Here is a 20,257-nt window from a genome sequence, read left to right on the forward strand (position 1 = left end):
CTACAACATTCTAAAGTAAGTACTACCCATGATCAAGGGATTGTTCAGTGTTTAGTATAGTATTCTACAGTATTCTACAACATTCTAAAGTAAGTACTACCCATGATCAAGGGGTTGTTCAGGGTGTTGTATAGTATTCTACAACATTCTAAAGTAAGTACTACCCATGATCAAGGGGTTGTTCAGGGTGTTGTATAGTATTCTACAGTATTCTACAACATTCTAAAGTAAGTACTACCCATGATCAAGGGGTTGTTCAGGGTGTTGTATAGTATTCTACAGTATTCTACAACATTCTAAAGTAAGTACTACCCATGATCAAGGGGTTGTTCAGGGTGTTGTATAGTATTCTACAACATTCTAAAGTAAGTACTACCCATGATCAAGGGGTTGTTCAGGGTGTTGTATAGTATTCTACAGTATTCTACAACATTCTAAAGTAAGTACTACCCATGATCAAGGGGTTGTTCAGGGTGTTGTATAGTATTCTACAGTATTCTACAACATTCTAAAGTAAGTACTACCCATGATCAAGGGGTTGTTCAGGGTGTTGTATAGTATTCTACAACATTCTAAAGTAAGTACTACCCATGATCAAGGGGTTGTTCAGGGTGTTGTATAGTATTCTACAGTATTCTACAACATTCTAAAGTAAGTACTACCCATGATCAAGGGGTTGTTCAGGGTGTTGTATAGTATTCTACAGTATTCTACAGTATTCTACAACATTCTAAAGTAAGTACTACCCATGATCAAGGGGTTGTTCAGGGTGTTGTATAGTATTCTACAGTATTCTACAACATTCTAAAGTAAGTACTACCCATGATCAAGGGGTTGTTCAGGGTGTTGTATAGTATTCTACAGTATTCTACAACATTCTAAAGTAAGTACTACCCATGATCAAGGGGTTGTTCAGGGTGTTGTATAGTATTCTACAGTATTCTACAACATTCTAAAGTAAGCACTACCCATGATCAAGGGGTTGTTCAGGGTGTTGTATAGTATTCTGCAGTATTCTACAACATTCTAAAGTAAGTACTACCCATGATCAAGGGGTTGTTCAGGGTGTTGTATAGTATTCTACAAAAGTCTATAGTAAGCACTACACGATCTTAGGTACACTACAGTGTAGAGTACAGGTTTTTACAGTATACTACCATGTACTATAGTTTACTACAGAATTCTAAAGTACTATACTATTCTATAGTAAACTGTCATATCTTTTTATGTAGGCGCCCCTGCACTGGCCGAGGAGAAGATATTCACTATCAAAGAAAATAGCCCCTCATATAACTATATAGAATCCATCCAATGCCACACCCCTTGCAGGTACAGAGTACACGCACAATAAATTCTCATTTCTATAACCCTAAACACTTCTAGAGAAACGTTAGTGCACTCTGATACTCTGCGGCACTCCATCTGTTAGTGTGTCAGCACCAAAATGGCAACATGCATGGATTCGATCAGTTGTTCGATCTGCCTGGATCCACTGAAGGATCCTGTGGCTATTCCCTGTGGACACAGCTACTGTATGGGTTGTATTAAGGATTACTGGGATCAGGATCACCAGAAGGGTGTCTACAGCTGCCCACAGTGCAGACAGACTTTCATTCCAAGGCCTGTTCTAAACACAAACACTTTGCTGGCTGAATTGGTGGAGAGTCTAAAGAAAACAGGGCTTCAAGCTGCTCCTCTTGCTCACTGTTATGCTGGACCTGGAGATGTGGAGTGTGACGTCTGCACTGGGAGAAAACTCAAAGCCGTCAAGTCCTGTCTGGAGTGTCTGGCCTCTTACTGTGAGACTCACCTTCAACCTCACTATGGATCTCCTGCCTTTAAGAAGCACAAGCTGGTCAAAGCCTCCACACAGCTACAGGAGAAGATTTGCTCTCGTCACGACAAGCTGCTGGAAATGTACTGCCGTACCGATCAGCAAATTATCTGTCACCTCTGTCTGATAGGTGATCATAAAGGCCACGATACAGTGTCAGCTGAATCAGAAAGGGCTGAGAGACAGGTAAGGACATGAACTGTATTATTTACAGAACACTTGAGCGATTAACAAGTCAATTTATGCAGTAGTATTTGATTTCAAACGTGGTTTTTTATGGAAACTTTAGTTACACTAACGTGCGTATGCATACATACGCGCCTCCATGTGGTATGGACATTGACTTGTCATAAAGTTTGACGTAGACAGACACTTCTGCAAATGGTCTATGGAATGAAAATGGAAGATTTGTTTCTCTACAGAGGCAGCAGGGAGAGAAACAGAGAATCCAGAAGATAGAGAAAAAGATGCAAACGCTTAGACGTTCTGTGAAGTCACTGAAGGTGAGTTTTGATCATTTACATTTATTCACTTAGCAGTGATCAGTAAACTATACTGCAGAGCCAGTGAGAACCCCAGTGAACCCTACTGTGGGGAACCTGCTTATCTGGTGTCCTGGTGACTGGGCTGGTTCAAATGGAACCCCTCCTCTCTCTGTGTCTTAACAGCGGTCTGCACAGGCAGCAGTGGAGGAGAGTGACACGATCTTTACTGAGCTAATCTGCACCATTGAGAGAAGGCGTTCTGAGGTGAAGGAGCTGATAAAAGCCCAGGAGAAGGCAGCAGTGAGTCAGGCTGAAGGACTTCTGAAGCAAATGGAGCAGGAGATAGCCAAGCTGAGGAGGAGAGACGCTGAGCTGGAGCAGCTTTCACACACAGAGGATCACATTCATTTCCTCCAGGTGACATCACTGGTTTCGCTCTCCACAGGAGCAGGTGTCACTGCAGAAAGTTTCAGCCATTCCCAATTTGATCCCCTTCCCATTGGTCCCACTCCTTACGCTTCAATGTTTGCAAGATCTGTACAGTGGAAGCTTCACCACTACACTGCTTATACCTATAAAGACCCTTCAGGAAGGAAGGCTAACATCTTCCTCAACAATAATCTATTCCCTGTTTCCTCACTCTGTAGACTTTGCAGTCCCTCTGCGTCTCTCCTGGATCTGAGGCCTTACTGAGCATCACTGTCAACCAACATGTCTCCTTTGAGGATGTGAAGAAATCAGTGTCTGAGCTGAAAAATCAAATAGAAGTTATCTGCTCTGGGGAAATTGCCATGATCTCTGCGAAAAGTAGGTCTAGGTCTTTTTGAAGGACATTGCTAGAAATGAAATGTGCTTCATCCTATCGGAGTTAATCCCACTGACATAGTGATTTCATTAGGTGATCTAATTTGAACATAGATGAATGTTTATACTCAGTGAAGAACCACTCTCAAGCTGGGATTCAATGCACGGTACATTATAGCGCAGCACACTATAACATACTTTTAAAAGGTTATTTACACTTGAGCTGACATTTACCATGAATGCAAGCTCTGCGAACTTAGGGAAAAATGCCTTTAAAAGGCCTATTGTCTGCTTGGTTGTTCCATAGCACTTTTTGCATCTCTTTGATATTTTAAATAGAAATTGAGCACCGATATTGCATTTTAAAAGCTATTTATATTGAATGAGTTGCCCTTTAGTATAGACAACATGGAGAATTCAATCAATCAGAATTGAGTGTGCATAAAAATGTTAACCCACTTTAATCTCACTTAACCCCAAAATGTCTACAAGTTTTCACCATCATTGTAAAGCTTTAGTCATTTCTGAAGATGATTATTAATTTATATTTCATGTGATTAGTGATTCATTTAAAAGTTTGTCCTTATTTTAAGGTCAACCTGGTTACGTGAACTGAACTCTCAATTTAATAAGGCGAAACTATTCCTTAAAAAAAAAAGTCAAAACAAACATTTAACATCTAATAGTCAAATCATTGTGTAAATGCTGGTGATCTGGGTCTACTCTTTTTGGCCATTTTCTGGTGTTTTTGTGGTGGAAAGGGGAGCGGGGCGAGTATAACACGTAAACCCTTTTAGATAAACGGGCTTGACATATTTTAACAATTTAAATGCATTTGTGGAGCTTGTTGCAATTGCCATTCCCTGTTGCGCACAACAAGCTTCCTTTCCTCCTAAACAGGATTTATTGCTGATTTAAGATGACATCGTCAACCCTGTTACTTCATTTGGCACTTAATAGGCACTTAGTATAGTAAACAGAAAGGATTACCTCTTGACATGGGAAAATGTGTTTTTGATGAAGTTGAAGATATGCGCTTTATGACAGAATGTTAAAATGAGGTGAAAAAGGTTTTCTGACGAAGTTACACTTCTCAAAAGGCACCCGATTGGTAGAATCCCCCTAATGTATATAGTGCCCTGTGCCTTACATTGGTAGAATCCCCCTAATGTATATAGTGCCCTGTGCCTTACATTGGTAGAATCCCCCTAATGTATATAGTGCCCTGTGCCTTACATTGGTAGAATCCCCCTAATGTATATAGTGCCCTGTGCCTTACATTGGTAGAATCCCCCTAATGTATATAGTGCCCTGTGCCTTACATTGGTAGAATCCCCTAATGTATATAGTGCCCTGTGCCTTACATTGGTAGAATCCCCCTAATGTATATAGTGCCCTGTGCCTTACATTGGTAGAATCCCCTAATGTATATAGTGCCCTGTGCCTTACATTGGTAGAATCCCCCTAATGTATATAGTGCCCTGTGCCTTACATTGGTAGAATCCCCCTAATGTATATAGTGCCCTGTGCCTTACATTGGTAGAATCCCCCTAATGTATATAGTGCCCTGTGCCTTACATTGGTAGAATCCCCCTAATGTATATAGTGCCCTGTGCCTTACATTGGTAGAATCCCCCTAATGTATATAGTGCCCTGTGCCTTACATTGGTAGAATCCCCCTAATGTATATAGTGCCCTGTGCCTTACATTGGTAGAATCCCCCTAATGTATATAGTGCCCTGTGCCTTACATTGGTAGAATCCCCCTAATGTATATAGTGCCCTGTGCCTTACATTGGTAGAATCCCCCTAATGTATATAGTGCCCTGTGCCTTACATTGGTAGAATCCCCCTAATGTATATAGTGCCCTGTGCCTTACATTGGTAGAATCCCCTAATGTATATAGTGCCCTGTGCCTTACATTGGTAGAATCCCCCTAATGTATATAGTGCCCTGTGCCTTACATTGGTAGAATCCCCCTAATGTATATAGTGCCCTGTGCCTTACATTGAATCCCAGGCTTAGTTTCCTGACCCGTTAACTTCCTGTATGTTTATGTAATGATCAGTGTGGACCAGTGATATTTGATGTTCTTTATCTCCATAGTGACCGAAGTCAACATTTTTCACCCCGTTGAGCCCTGTAGTCTCACGTCATTCAGCACGCCTCAGTCTGGACTGTTAGCTGGTGAACAAGCGTCATGTAGAAATGATACCACCTTTCAGAAGATAAGGCCTGAACCCAAGACCAGAGAAGAGTTCTTGGAATGTGAGTGTGCATGCATGTGCGTACACACACACACACACACACACACCCACACCCACACCCACACACCATTTCACCTACTTTTCCTTTGTCCTCAGATTCCTGCCAGCTCACATTGGATCCCAACACAGCTAATAACTGGCTGTGTCTGTCAGAGGGGAATAGGAAGGTGTCGTGGAGTCCATGGAGTAATAAGGCCCAGCCTTATCCTGACCATCCAGACAGATTTTCCATCTATGAACAAGTCCTATGTAGAGAGGGTCTGTCTGGAACCTGCTACTGGGAGGTAGAGTGGAGCGCATTCAAGGCTTATATAGCCATCTCTTATAAAGGGATTGGCAGAATAGGACGTGGTGATGAGTGTTGGTTTGGAGGCAATGATCAGTCCTGGAGTTTGGTGTGTTGTTCTATCCTTGGCTGTTATTTCTACCACAATAACAAACGGACTGCCATACATGTGCCCCGCTCTTCCAGAATAGTAGGAGTGTACCTGGACCATAGGGCAGGAACTCTGTCCTTCTACAGCGTCTCTGACACAATGACCCTCCTCCACAGAGTCCAGACCACATTTAATCAGCCCCTCTATCCTGGGTTCTGGATTTATGCTGGATCATCTGTAAAGATACTGAACCAGTGATTAATACCGGCATGCTACTGTATATGACATGTTCAACTATCCATGTTGCAAGATTTTAGCATTTAAAAAATATTTGATCACTCTTCGCAATGTCAGCACATAGTTCTGATATCTACACTAATAATCCTCACTAATCATGGGATTGTGGTGACAATGGTCCAGTCCTCGTGAACTGTGCTCCAGGTTTAAACTGCTACATATGGTTTGCGTTCTATAATGATTCAAATAGGCTACATGTCCCAAATTATTGAACAACTTGTAATACGTTGGCCTTTGAAGATGCCCTATTGCTAGCGATCCTCAGGAACAACCACACGAATGTGACAGAGGAAAGAAAGTTCAACTAACAATGCAATGGAATGATTCAAAATGTAATTTGTAAGTCGCTCTGGATAAGAGTGTCTGCCAAATGACTTAAATGTAAATGTAAATGTAAGGAAATGAACACTAAAGTCAATGAGAGTTATAAATGTATGTGGGTCTAACTGGCGGTGATGTCCTAGTGGCTAATATTTAACACGATTCAAAATTGTAAAGAACACTGTGAAAAGTCCGGGCATATAATTAAAACATTCTGGAGATCCTAAATCAACTGATTTGGTGCTGTCGTGTCATTTGCACATGGCTACAGAAGGCTATAGCTTGGGTCTCCAAATTGCATCCCATTATTAGACCAGTATCTCATAAATGTCACTTTGGAAAAGGTGATTTGTTGATATGCTTCAGTTTGCTGCTGTATGACTGGTTTCACATTTGTCTCCAGGGATCATAAGGTAAAATAGGTCTAAAATAATTGCAATTTATGTTTACAATTCCCTTATCGAAACCGCTCACCCACTTATTTACTCTTATCAATAGCTCCTATCAATTTGTAAATGACAGTGAATGGAGAACGGTGTTATTTCTATCAGAAAACAAATAAATGAGATGTTCCACTTGGAACTGACAGGTTGCTCAACCTTATTCATAATTTCATCACACGTAAAGTTGGTGGAATTATGAGTGCATTAAGTCAATTGATCTGTAGACACACCTCCACCACACCTTTATTTAAAAAAAAATCTCCACCCAAAACGAATAGCGGGTGAATGGCATGCTTTTCTCATGCTTAAGTTCAAGGTCCGTATACACGTAGAGAGAAAAGAGCATAAAAAGGGAATTGTTTTCCATTTACACTGCTTAACTTGGGTAGGAATTCCCCCTTGGTGAATAGAATCCTAGAATCCTATTGACTCTTGGAACTATGACAACCCAGTTCTATGGTTCCAGTTTACTATGGAACTAATCCTGACTATGACAGATATGATGGATTTTCAGGTCTAGCTTAAATTTCACGTTTTATTTCAGTCTAAAAAAAGACTTCTTGAGAATTGATTACATTGTTGATTGTAATATTTTGGTTTTAGTCAAACAGAAAAAGACAGAGGGATGAGTTTCTACACAAATACATATATTGTGTGTGTTAGTTAGTTAAGTATTGCTGTTCTTTTTTTGTGACCAAATCTGTATTCATTATTTTTTATTGGAGGGGGGACTACATACACAATACAGAAATGTATATCATGTAATACCAAAAAGTAACAATACATTTATTATGTAAAAAATAAAATAAAAAAATAATTGTGCCTCCACCCTTTCTGAACGGATGTGTTAATCATTTCAAGTAACAGTGGAACTAATTGGTTAAAAAAAATTGTATAGATCTCAGTAGCAGTATGTTAGGGGAATTTTTTATCAATGATGACTAATTATGTATACATTTCAATCAGGACTGACTAATCAGAATACTATTATGTTACTGTATATGTATGAATTTTCTTTTTAATCTTAGTACTGAATATAATGTGTGCAAATATAATCAAGAATGAGAACAATGACTGTCTGTACCATGGTAGAAATGAATGAACTTATAGCCAGTCTGGCTAGAAGGTTTATCTACACAAGCTGACCTTGGCTCTGTCATATATTATCTTAACAGGGAGAGACATGTGAGAACCATACAGCCATTGTACTAGAGCGGAGATGACACGGGTTAGTACTAAAACTAATGACGTCATTTTCAGTTTATTACCTGTGGTAAAATGTGTAATGGGCAGTACTCTCGTGAATAAAAGCTGCTGATTGACTTTAAGACTGGGCTCTGTCCATTTTTATAAAATAAGGGTCATACAAATCCTTATGACAGAGTGACAGAGTGTTTAATTTTAATTGGGTGCTAAAACAGAGGAATTTAATTCCTGCAACACAGTACTGTCCCAACCAGGTGATTTGCTTTTCTCCAATGCCCTTTTAAGTTCATGGAGAGTGCTTTGGGCTCCCATATCTTTAAAAAAGGACTCAGTCTGGCTTGGTGTTGATTTATACTCAGAGGTGTACAATTCTTTATAGAAGCAAAATAATCTTTGCTTGATTAATTTAGGTTATGATAGTAATTTACCTGACTCAGATTCAATAGCTGCAATATCCACTAACCGATCATTACGTCGAAGCATGTTAGCTATTAGATGACTGAGTTGATTACCATGAAAGTAATGGTTGAGTCTAACTCGATGGTTGGCTAATTCTGCTCTCTGTCTAATCAATATATTTAGTTCTGTCTTGACTTTGCAGAGAGTAGCCACTACCTGAAAAAAGGGTTTGTTTACGTCATTAACAACTTTTCCAATTATGATATCTCCTTTAATTGTGATTTATTCAGTCCGGATGCAAATGCATTTGCATTGTTTTTAATAATAGCTTGTCCCATAAAGTCAAAGGATGATAGACTGAGTTTTTGTTAATCATTATGAATTCAATTCCGTTTTAAATAGAAATTAGGATTTTGTAGTAAGGAAACATTAAAGTGCATTAAATTAAACATTAACATTAATTACATTAAATTACATTAAAGGCTCTTCTAGCAGATTCTGAAATGTGTATCTGTCTGTAAGCATGATGATCATGATGATGGGGCTGGGGAAGGGGAAGGGTCGATTACCATGAAAGTAATGGTTGAGTCTAACTCTAATCAATATATTTAGTTCTGTCTTGACTTTGCAGAGAGGAGCCAGAACCTGAAAAAGGGGTTTGTTTACGTCGGTAACCACTTTTCTCCTTTAATTGTGATTTATTCAGTCCGGATGCAAATGCATTTGCATTGTTTTTAATAATAGCTTTAATGGTGTCCCATAAAGTCAAAGTTCAGTTGATTTAGGATCTCCAGAATGTTTTAATTATATGCCCGGACTTTTCACAGTGTTCTTTACAATTTGAATCGTGTTAAATATTAGCCACTATAGGACATCACCGCCAGTTAGACCCACATTCAATTCCGTTTTAAATTGGTAAGAAATTAGGATTTTGTAGTAAGGAAACATTAAAGTGCATTAAATTAAACATTAACATTAAATTACATTAAAGTCTTGTGGCTCTTCTAGCAGATTCTGAAATGTGTATCTGTCTGTAAGCATGATGATCACAAGGGGGGCTGGGGAAGGGGAAGGGGGGGGCCGCGCTGCGCCACCGTCCTGTTCAAGTGCGCACAACAGGACAAGGGGAGTCTAAAAATGTCTTGTATGCTGCTGCATATATGATGTAATATGACAGGGAGATAAAGTTGAAGTCGGAAGTTCACATACACTTAGGTTGGAGTCATTAAAACTTGTTTTTCAACAACTCCACAAATTTCTTGTTAACAAACTATAGTTTTGGCAAGTCAGTTAGGACATCTACTTTGTGCATGACACAAAATCTTTCCAACAATTGTTTACACAGATAATTTCACTGCATCACAATTCCAGTGGGTCAGAAGTTTACATACACGAAGTTGACTGTGCCTTTAAACAGCTGTGCCTTTAAACAGCTTGACATCATGGGAAAATCAAAAGAAATCAGCCAAAACCTCTGAAAAAAATTATAGACCTCCAAAATTCTGGTTCATCATTGGGAGCAATTTCCAAAAGCCTGAAGGTACTATGTTTATCTGTACAAACAATAGTACACAAGTATAAACACCATGGGACGAAGCAGCCGTCATACCGCTCAGGAAGGAGATGCGTTCTGTCTCCTAGAGATTAACATACTTTGGTGCGAAAGGTGCAAATCAATCCCAGAACAACAGCAAAGGACCTTGTGAAGTTGCTGGAGGAAACAGGTACAAAAGTATCTCCACAGTAAAAGGAGTCCTATATCGACATGCACATGGGGACAAAGATTGTACTTTTTGGAGAAATGTTCTCTGGTCTGATGAAACAAAAATAGAACTGTTTGGCCATAATGACCATTGTTATGTTTGGAGGAAAAAGGGGGAGGCTTACAAGCCGAAGAACACCATCCCAACTGTGAAGCACAGAGGTGGCAGCATCATGTTGTGGGGGTGCTTTGCTGCAGGAGGGACTAGTGCACTTCACAAAATAGATAGCACCACGAGGAAGGAAAATTACGTGGATATATTGAAGTAACATCTCAAGACATCGGTCAGGAAGTTAAAGCTTAGTCGCAAATGGGTCTTCCAAATGGACAATGACCCCAAGCATACCTCCAAAGTTGTGGCAAAATGGCTTAAGGACCACAAAGTGAAAGTATTGGAGTGGCCATCACAAAGCCATGACCTCAATCCTATAGAAAATATGTGGGCAGAACTGAAAAAGCGTGTGCGAGCAAGGAAGCCTACAAACCTGACTCAGTTACACCAGCTCCTAACTGACCTAAAACAGGGAATTTTTACTAGGATTAAGTGTCAGGAATTGTGAAAAACTGAGTTTAAATGTATTTGGCTAAGGTGTATGTAAACTTACGACTTCAACTGTACATCGTGGGATCATGATGCTTGTCCTGGTTCATGTTCTTGAGGCACTAAATGGAATAAATGTATTTTTAAACTTGCAATTTTACTTTTAAGTTGAGAGAATTATCAAAATGTGGGAATGTGATAGAAAAATTACATTTACATGGTTTGTTTGATATTAATAGTTAGCAATTAATACTTAACAAACAGGACATTTCTGTTGTTTAATTCTGGTCTCCAGCTTCATAAACACAGCTAAATCTGGTCACCAGCATCCAAAAGACCACGAAAGCTGGGCACTAGTGTCCAAAACATAAAAGGCTGCTCACCAGTGGACAAATCACAACAAAAGCTGCTCACCAATGTACAAAGCACAACAAATGCTGGTCACCAATGTCCAAAACACAATCAAGTAGGGTCACCAATGTCCAAAACACAACGAAGGCTGGTGACCAGTGTCCAAAACACAACGATAGCTGCTCACCAGCGTCCAAAACACAACGATAGCTGCTCACCAGCGTCCAAAACACAACAAAGTGTTACGGTTTTCTATGTGCGAAGGAGAGTCGGACCAAAATGCGGCGTGTAGATTGCGATCCATGTTTAATAAACAAAAGTAAACACAAATCAAAATACAAAAAACAACAAACGTAACAAGAAAACCGAAAACAGCCTATACTGGTGTAAACTAACACCGAACAAGGACAGGAAAAGGACATAAGGACAATCACCCACAACACACTCAAAGAATATGGCTGCCTAAATATGGTTCCCAATCAGAGACAACGATAAACACCTGCCTCTGATTGAGAACCACTTCGGACAGCCATAGATTCACCTAGAACACCCCACTAAGCTATCATCCCAATACATGTGAAAAAAAACAATACAAAAACACACCACATACAAAAACCCATGCCACACCCTGGCCTGACCAAATAAATGAAGAAAACACAAAATACTTCGACCAGGGCGTGACACAAAGGCTGGTCACCAGCATCCAAAACACAACAAAGACTGGTCACCAGCGTCCAAAACACAACAAAGGCTGGCCACCAGCATCCAAAACACAACAAAGGCTGGCCACCAGCATCCAAAACACAACAAAGGCTGGTCACCAATGTCCAAAACACATCAAAGGCTGGTGACAAGCGTCCAAAACACATCAAAGGCTGGTGACAAGCGTCCAAAACATAAAAGGCTAGACACCAGCAAAAACACAAGCAAGGCTAGACACCAGCAAAAACACAAGCAAGGCTGGTCACCAGCAAAAAAACACAAGCAAGGCTGGTCACCAGCAAAAACCACAAGCAAGGCTGGTCACCAGCAAAAACCACAAGCAAGGCTGGTCACCAGCAAAAACCACAAGCAAGGCTGGTCACCAGCAAAAACCACAAGCAAGGTTGGTCACCAGCAAAAACCACAAGCAAGGTTGGTCACCAGCAAAAACCACAAGCAAGGCTGGTCACCAGCAAAAACCACAAGCAAGGCTGGTCACCAGCAAAAACACAAGCAAGGCTGGTCACCAGCGAGAACACAAGCAAGGCTGGTCACCAGCGAGAACACAAGCAAGGCTGGTCACCAGCGAGAACACAAGCAAGGCTGGTCACCAGCAAAAACACAAGCAAGGCTGGTCACCAGCGAGAACACAAGCAAGGCTGGTCACCAGCGAGAACACAAGCAAGGCTGGTCACCAGCGAGAACACAAGCAAGGCTGGTCACCAGCGAAAACACAAGCAAGGCTGGTCACCAGCGAGAACACAAGCAAGGCTGGTCACCAGCGAAACACAAGCAAGGCTGGTCACCAGCGAAAACACAAGCAAGGCTGGTCACCAGTGTCCAAAACACAATGGTAGCCATATTGAAGCATGTGGGGACAATACAGACTGGGATAGGGAGTGATTGAATACGTCCGTAAACACACCAGCCAGCTGGTTTGCGCATGCTCCGATTGCAACTCCACCTTGTCCTTGTACCAGCATTTCGCTTGTTTGATTGCCTTGCGGAGGGAATAACTACACTGTATATATTCATCCATATTTCCAGACCTCTTTCTTTCCATGGTTAAATGTGGTGGATCGCTGATTGGTCAGACCAGTGTTGAATGGTTCTTGTCACCTGTACATCCTGGTTGAGTTTCTGCCTATAAGACAGAACAAGCAAGATGGCATCGTGGTCAGATTTGCTGAAGAGAGGGCGGGTGAAGGCTTTGTATGCATTGCGGAAGTTAGAGTAGCAGTGGTCGAGAGTATAAGCCCTGTTTAGGTAGCCTTATTCTCAAATTTGCTTTGTTTAAATCCCCAGCTACAATAAATGCAGCCTCCAGATATATAGTTTCCAGTTTACATAGAGTCCAGTGAAGCTCTTTGAGGGCAATCTTGGTGATCACTTGAGGGGGAATGTGCACAGCTGTGACTATAACTGACGAGAATTCTCTTCGTACGTAAAATGACCGGCATTTGATTGTAAGGAATTCTAGGTCGGGTGAGCAGGACTTGAGTTCTGTATGTTGTTATGATTACACCATGAGTCGTTAATCATAAAGCAAACACCTCCGCCCTTCCTCTTCCCAGAGAGGCGTTTATCTCTGTCGGCATGGAGAAACCCGGTGGCTGAACCGATTCCGACAACATTCCCGAGAGAGTCATGTTTCCGTGAAACAGAGAATGTTACAAGCTCAAATTTCATCCACCTTATTTCCAAGAGACTGGACATTGACGAGTAGTATACTCGGGAGTGGTGAGCACGTCTACGGAGCTTGACCAGAAGGCTGCTCTGTCTGCGGCGCCGTTGTTTTGGGTCAGCTACTGGGACCAGATCCATTGTCCTGGATGGGGTCCAAACAGAGATCCTCTTCAGGAAAGTAATTTTCCTGGTTGTAATGTTGGTAAGTTGATGTTGCTCTTCTATCCAATAGTTCTTCCTGGCTGAAAGTCGTATTCCTGGTCATAATGTTGGTAAGTTGATGTTGCTCTTTTATCCAATAGTTCTTCCCGACTGTATGTAATAAGACTTAAGATGTCCTGGGGTAACAGTGTAAGAAATAATACATTAAAAAACAAAGAAATACTGCATAGTTTCCTGAGAACGCGAAGCCAGTTGACCATCTCTGTCGGCGCAATTTACATTATGCGGTCTAAGGCACTGCATCTCAGTGCTAGAGGCGTCACTACAGCCCTAGGGTAATTTCCAGGCTGAATCACAACTGGCAGTGATTGGGAGTCCTATAGGGCGGCGCACAATTGGCCCAGCGTCATCTGGGTTAGAGTTTGGCCGGGATAGGCCGTCATTGTAAATAAGAATATGTTCTTAACTGATTCACTAGGCAAGTCAGTTATGAACAAATTCTTATTTACAATGACGGCCTGCCAAAAGGCCTCCTGCGGGGACAGGGGCCTGGGATTAAAAATACAAATACATTTAATAAAAATATAGGACAAAACACACATCACGACAAGAGAGACAACACTACATAAAGAGAGATCTAAGAGAACATAGCATGGCAGCAATACAACATGACAACAACATGGTAGCAACACAATATGGTAGCAGCACAATATGGTAGCAGCACAAAACAGGGTCCAAACAGTATTGGGCACAGACAACAGCACAAAGGTCAAGAAGGTAGAGAGAACAATACCTCATGCAAAGCAGCCACAACTGTCAGTAAGTGTCCTTGATTGAGTCTTTGAATGAAGATAATGAGATAAAACTGTCCAGTTTGAGTGTTTGTTGCAGCTCTCTCTAGTCGCTAGCTGCAACAAACTGAAAAGATGAGTGACCCAGGGATGTTTGTGTTTTGGGGACCTTTAACAGAATGTGACTGGCAGAACGGGTGTTGTATGTGGAGGATGAGGGCTGCAGTAGATATCTCAGATGGGGGGAGTGAGGCCTAAGAGGGCTTTATAAATAAGCATCAATTATGAAATATGATATAGGTGGGAAAAGGGTATTGTTTTTCATTCATAGGAGCCATTGATTCATTACATGTATTAAATTCATGCTGGATCATTACCATGAAAAGGAAGTGATAGTATAGTTACTTATCAAAATGTGAAAATATTATTAAATAATGCTTTTTGACATTGCGTATACTTTGAATAAATACATAAAAAGAGAAACATGAACATTTTCCTGTCAACCAGTTGCTACATATCACATTGAACGATGAAAGCAATCATGTAGAATGTCAAATGCAATATCATGAACAAAAATAGCTCAATGCTTATTCACCTTCCAAAGAATCGAATGAAACTAGATGTACGTACCTCAGTCAGCCAGTTAGGAGCTAACCTCTCCCGCCTGTTGATATGCTGCAGATCCAGTGAGGGGGATGGAATACCACAACCTGTATGAAACCTGAGGGAGTGATCCACTACCAGCGCTTTAAATAATCACCCATTTACTCTGCAGTTGCCAAGGTACCATTACTACAGCGAAGTAGGCTTTCCACTGACCCTGTCACATATTCCACTCCTTTCAGGAATCCATGAATTGGGATCATAGTGGTAGAATTTCAATATTCCTCGCTTGCCTCCAATGCAGTTTGAGTCTAGGAAAGAGGATGTGAGGAATCAAGGAAATACTGTTGAGATGCATCCATGGTGGTAGAATAGAATCAAACATTGAACTGTGCATGCGTTTACCTTTGATGGCCTGATTTGGTAATGCCTACTCAATGGGTTACATCAGATGAGAATGGTGTTCATCAGGTGACTGAGCATAGGAAATGGCTACACAGAAACTATCTTCTACATTATAGAAAATTGGAGATAAAAACATCCTAGGACAAGTTTACACCAGTTATCCTAACTGTTATGGTGAGGACATATTTTACACATTAGGTAGACCTCCCCTGTAATCAATCATTCCCATTGAATATGAATTTTACATGAAGCAAAACATGCCCTTTTAATGAAATACTCAAACTCATATTCATCTGATGTTCATACATTAAATGCACATCTTTATTTGTTTACATTTGAGTTGTTTTTGGAGACGCTCTTATCCGGCGTGACTCACAGTAGTACATACATATTCGTACTGGTTCCCCATGGGAATCAAACCCTCAGCCCTGGCGTTGCAAGCGCCATCCTCTACTAACTGAGACACACATCTAAATCATGGAGAAAAAAATACATCACCTTTAGATATACACTGAACAAAAATAAAGAACATTTAAAAAAGTGTTGGTCCCATGTTTCTTGAGCTGAAATAAAAGATCCCAGAAATTTTCCATACGCAAAAAAGCTTATTTCTCTGAACATTCGTGCACAAATGACACTGAACAAAAATGACAAACGCAACAATGTCCAGGATTTACAGTTCATATAAGGAAATCAGTCAATTGATCTATTGATCTATCTATCCTAATCTATGGATTTCCCATGGCTGATCTATTGATCTATTGATCTATCTATCCTAATCTATGGATTTTCCATGGCTGATCTATTGATCTATTGATCTATCTATCCTAATCTATGGATTTTCCATGGCTGAGAATAGAGGTACACATATGTTGGTAAAAGACAGCTTAAAAAATAAATAAAAAAAGGTATATATATATATATATATATATATATATATATATATCGCAACATCTCCTTCACATAAAGTTGGTCAGGTTGTTTATTGTGGCCTGTGGAATTTAGTTCCACTCCAGTTCAGCGGCTGTGCGAAGTTGCTGGATATTGTCGGGAACTGGAACACGCAGTCGTACATATCTATCCAGAGCTTCTAAAACATGCTCAATGGGTGACATGTCTGGTGAGTATGCAGGGCATGGAAGAACTGGGACAGGCAGTCGTACATATCTATCCAGAGCTTCTAAAACATGCTCAATGGGTGACATGTCTGGTGAGTATGCAGGGCATGGAAGAACTGGGACAGGTTCAGCTTGCACAAATTGTTTACAGATCTTTGCAACATGGGGTTGCACATTATCATGTTGAAACATGAGGGGATGGGGACGAATGAATGGCACGACAATTGGCCTCAGGATCTCGTCACGGTATCTCTGTGTATTAAAACATGAAATTATCTGGCAAGAGCTCTGGTGGACATTCCTGCAGTCAGCATGCCAATTGCACGCTCCCTCAAAACTTGAGACTGTGGCATTGTGTTGTGTGACAATACTGCACATGTTTGAGTGGATTTTTATTGTCCCCAGCACAAGGTGCACATGTGTAATGATCATGCTGTTTAATCAGCTTCTTGATATGCCACACCTGTCAGGTGGATGGATTATCTTTTAGAAATGCTCACTAACAGGGATGTAAACCAATTTGTGCACAAAATTTGAGAGAAATATGTATTTACATTTACATCTTTTATTTCAGCTCTTTAAATGTTGCGTTCATATTTTTGTTCAGGAAAGATGAGTGTACCTAAAACTGAGTGTACAGTGCATTCGGAAAGTATTCAGACCCCTTCACTTTTTCCACATTTTGCTACGTTACAGACTCATTCTAAAATTGATTAAATAAAACATGTTCTATATCAATCTACACACAATATCCCATAATGACAAAGTGAAAACAGGTTAAGAAATGTTTGCAAATGTATTACAAATAAAAAACAGAAATTCCTTATTTACATAAGTACTCAGACACTTTGCTATGAGACACGAAATTGAGCTCAGGTGCATCCTGTTACCATTCAACATATTTGAGATGTCTCTACACCTTGGAGTCCACCTGTGTAAAATTAAGTTGTTTGGCCATGATTTGGAAAGGCTATGTAAGGTCCCACAGTAGACAGTGCATGTCAGAGCAAAAACCAAGCCATGAGGTCAAAGGAATTGTCCATAGAGCACAGAGACAGGATTGTGTCGAGGCACAGATCTGGTGAAGGGGACCCCAAAAAAATCTGCAGCATTGAAGGTCCACAAGAACACAGTAGCCTCCCTCGTTCTTAAATTGAAGAATTTTGGAACCACCAAGACTCTTCCTAGAGCTGGCCGCCCAGCCAAACTGAGCAATTGGGGGAGAAGGGCCTTGGTCAGGAAGGTGACAAAGAAACCAATGGTCACTCAGAGAGCTCCAGAGTTCCTCTGTGGAGATGGGATAACCTTCCAGAAGGACAGCATTCTACCAATCAGGCCAGATGGAAGCCACTCCTCAGTAAAAGGCACATGACAGCCCGTTTGGAGTTTGGAGCTAAAGGACTCAGACCATGAGAAACAAAATTCTCTGGTCTGATGAAACCAAGATTTAACTCTTTGGTATGAATGCCAAGCCTCACATCTGGAGAAAACCAGTCACCGCTTATCACCTGGCCAATACCACCCCTACGGTGAAGCATGGTGGTGGCAGCATTATGGGGATGTTCTTCAGCGGCAGGGACTGGGAGACTAGTCAGGATCGAGGGAAAGATGAACGGAGCAAAGTAAAGTGAGATCCTTTAAGAAAACCTACTTCAGACCTGACTGGGGCAAAGGTTCAACTTCCAAAAGCTTAACAACCCTAAGCACATAGCCAAGACCACGCAGGAGTGGCTTCGGGACAACTCTCTGAATGTCCTTGAGTGGGTCTGCCAGAACCCGGACTTGAACACAACCGAACATCCCTGGAGAGACCTGAAAATAGCTGTGCAGCGACACTCCCCATCCAACCTGACAGAGCCGGAGAGGATCTGCAGAGAAAGCTCACACTAGCTTCAACCACGGCGGAAGCAGGCCTGCCTAGGCAAGTGCAGAGGGGTGGCCTAGCAATACGTGCCTCGGAGGGAGACAACGTCTGCATAGCGTGACAATTTCCAATGATTTGTGAATCTGTTCAGACTAAACTAGCGCAACAGCTAAAATGGCTTTGAAAAAATATTATTTCAGCTTCTAAGGAGAAGTATCTTACAAAACAACTACACTATGGCAGTCACTAATCAAACTGTTTACGTTTTATAGAAATGTGGGTATATTTGTGGATTTGTTTGTTTGTTTACTTACTCAACCTTAAATGTTCACTATATTTTGCTACTTCACTCAAGTAAAACTTTTTAAAGTCAACTAAGAAATTTGTTTTTAACACTAACGAAATTCTAAATTTCTTCCACCCGATGCAGCATCAGATTTCTCTTCGCAAATGATACTCAAACTTTTTCTAATTTCTCATGAGTGGAAGTGTATTAGTCTGAGTGTAGTTATTTCTGATGAAATATGTGCTCTAACTTCCCCATAGTCCAAAGTAATAAGGTTAATATAGTCAAAGTAATCAGACTAGATATTTTTACATTTTGAACTTTGACTATATTTCACTTAAGTAAATCGATATAAACTTCTTCCACAAACATACTTTAAGATCTGACGCAACTCCTAACATTTATCTTCATGGACCCCCCCCCCCAATAAAATAAAACAACCATTCTATCAGATGTTTCAGCACGTTGACAGAGTTGATAAAAATTATAATTTTTCTTCATTCGAGTGGTATACACAGAACCAATTGTTTTCCCCAGTTGCTTTGACTCTGAACCATATTAAAAGTAACATTTTTGAACCAAAATGTATATTCCATCAGACAGATTGTGTTGACAGTTTACGGTGGTGACCATGGTGATTCCAATATTGTTTGTTTAAATCTAGCAAAAGTGGAACACTTTACAGACCATGAGTGGTCTTGTTGCAAAACATGTGCATGTAATGAGGACACAAATGTTAAGATGGCGCCAGAGCAGAAGGCAGACGTTTTACATGCCCCCAACCGATTGTTTTTTATTATTTATTTTTTTTAACTATTTTTGTGCATAATTTTGCTGTCTCTTATGATCGAAAATAACTTCTAATAACGTCTAGACATCAGGACAGCGATTACTCACTTAGTCCACGGGCTAGCAGAATCCTTTTTCTTCTTTCTCTGACAAGCCCGAGGCGGAGGATATCCCTCGGGAACAGGCCCGACCCAAATGATCTGCGCGAAGAGGAGGCGGAGAAAGAGAGGCCGGAGGGCGGGCTGCCTTCTGAGGAGTAGGCGGCGATCGAATAGAGGACCGTTGAGAGAGCAGGTTGAGAGCTTCAAGTTCCTTGGCGTCCACATCACCAACAAACTAACATGGTCCAAGCACACCATGACAATCGTGAAGCGGGCACGACAAAACCTATTCCCCCTCAGGAGACTGAAAGTTTTAGAATGGGTCCTCAGATCCTCAAAAGGTTCTACAGCTCAACCATCTAGAGCATCACTGTCTGGTATGGCAACTGCTCGGCCACCGACCGACCGCAAGGCACTACAGAGGGTAGTGCAAATGGCCCAGTACATCACTGGAGCCAAGCTTCCTGCCATCCAGGACCTCTATCCCAGGCGGTGTCAGAGGAAGACCCTGAAAATTGAAAAAAGACCCAGCAACCCAAGTCATAGACTGATCTCTCTGCTCCCACGCGGCAAGCGGTACCGGAGCACCAAGTCTAGGTCCAAGAGGCTTCTAAGCAGATTCTACCCCCAAGCCATAAGACTCCTGAACATCTAGTCAAATGG

General features: G+C 41.1%; 1 protein-coding gene across 1 annotated transcript; it reads left to right on the forward strand.

Annotated features, from left to right (window-relative positions):
* Positions 1–1,382: 1,382 nt before the first annotated feature.
* On the forward strand, positions 1,383–8,156 carry LOC135548879 (E3 ubiquitin/ISG15 ligase TRIM25-like). Its single transcript, XM_064978937.1, has 6 exons — positions 1,383–2,020; positions 2,257–2,337; positions 2,503–2,736; positions 2,967–3,126; positions 5,230–5,391; positions 5,487–8,156. Exons 1-6 carry the CDS (start codon positions 1,445–1,447, stop codon positions 6,023–6,025), a joined length of 1,752 nt encoding a protein of 583 aa, XP_064835009.1. The 5' UTR covers positions 1,383–1,444; the 3' UTR covers positions 6,026–8,156.
* Positions 8,157–20,257: the final 12,101 nt, after the last annotated feature.

This window comes from Oncorhynchus masou, chromosome 11 (genome assembly GCF_036934945.1).
Source record: "Oncorhynchus masou masou isolate Uvic2021 chromosome 11, UVic_Omas_1.1, whole genome shotgun sequence".
NCBI lineage: Eukaryota > Metazoa > Chordata > Actinopteri > Salmoniformes > Salmonidae > Oncorhynchus > Oncorhynchus masou.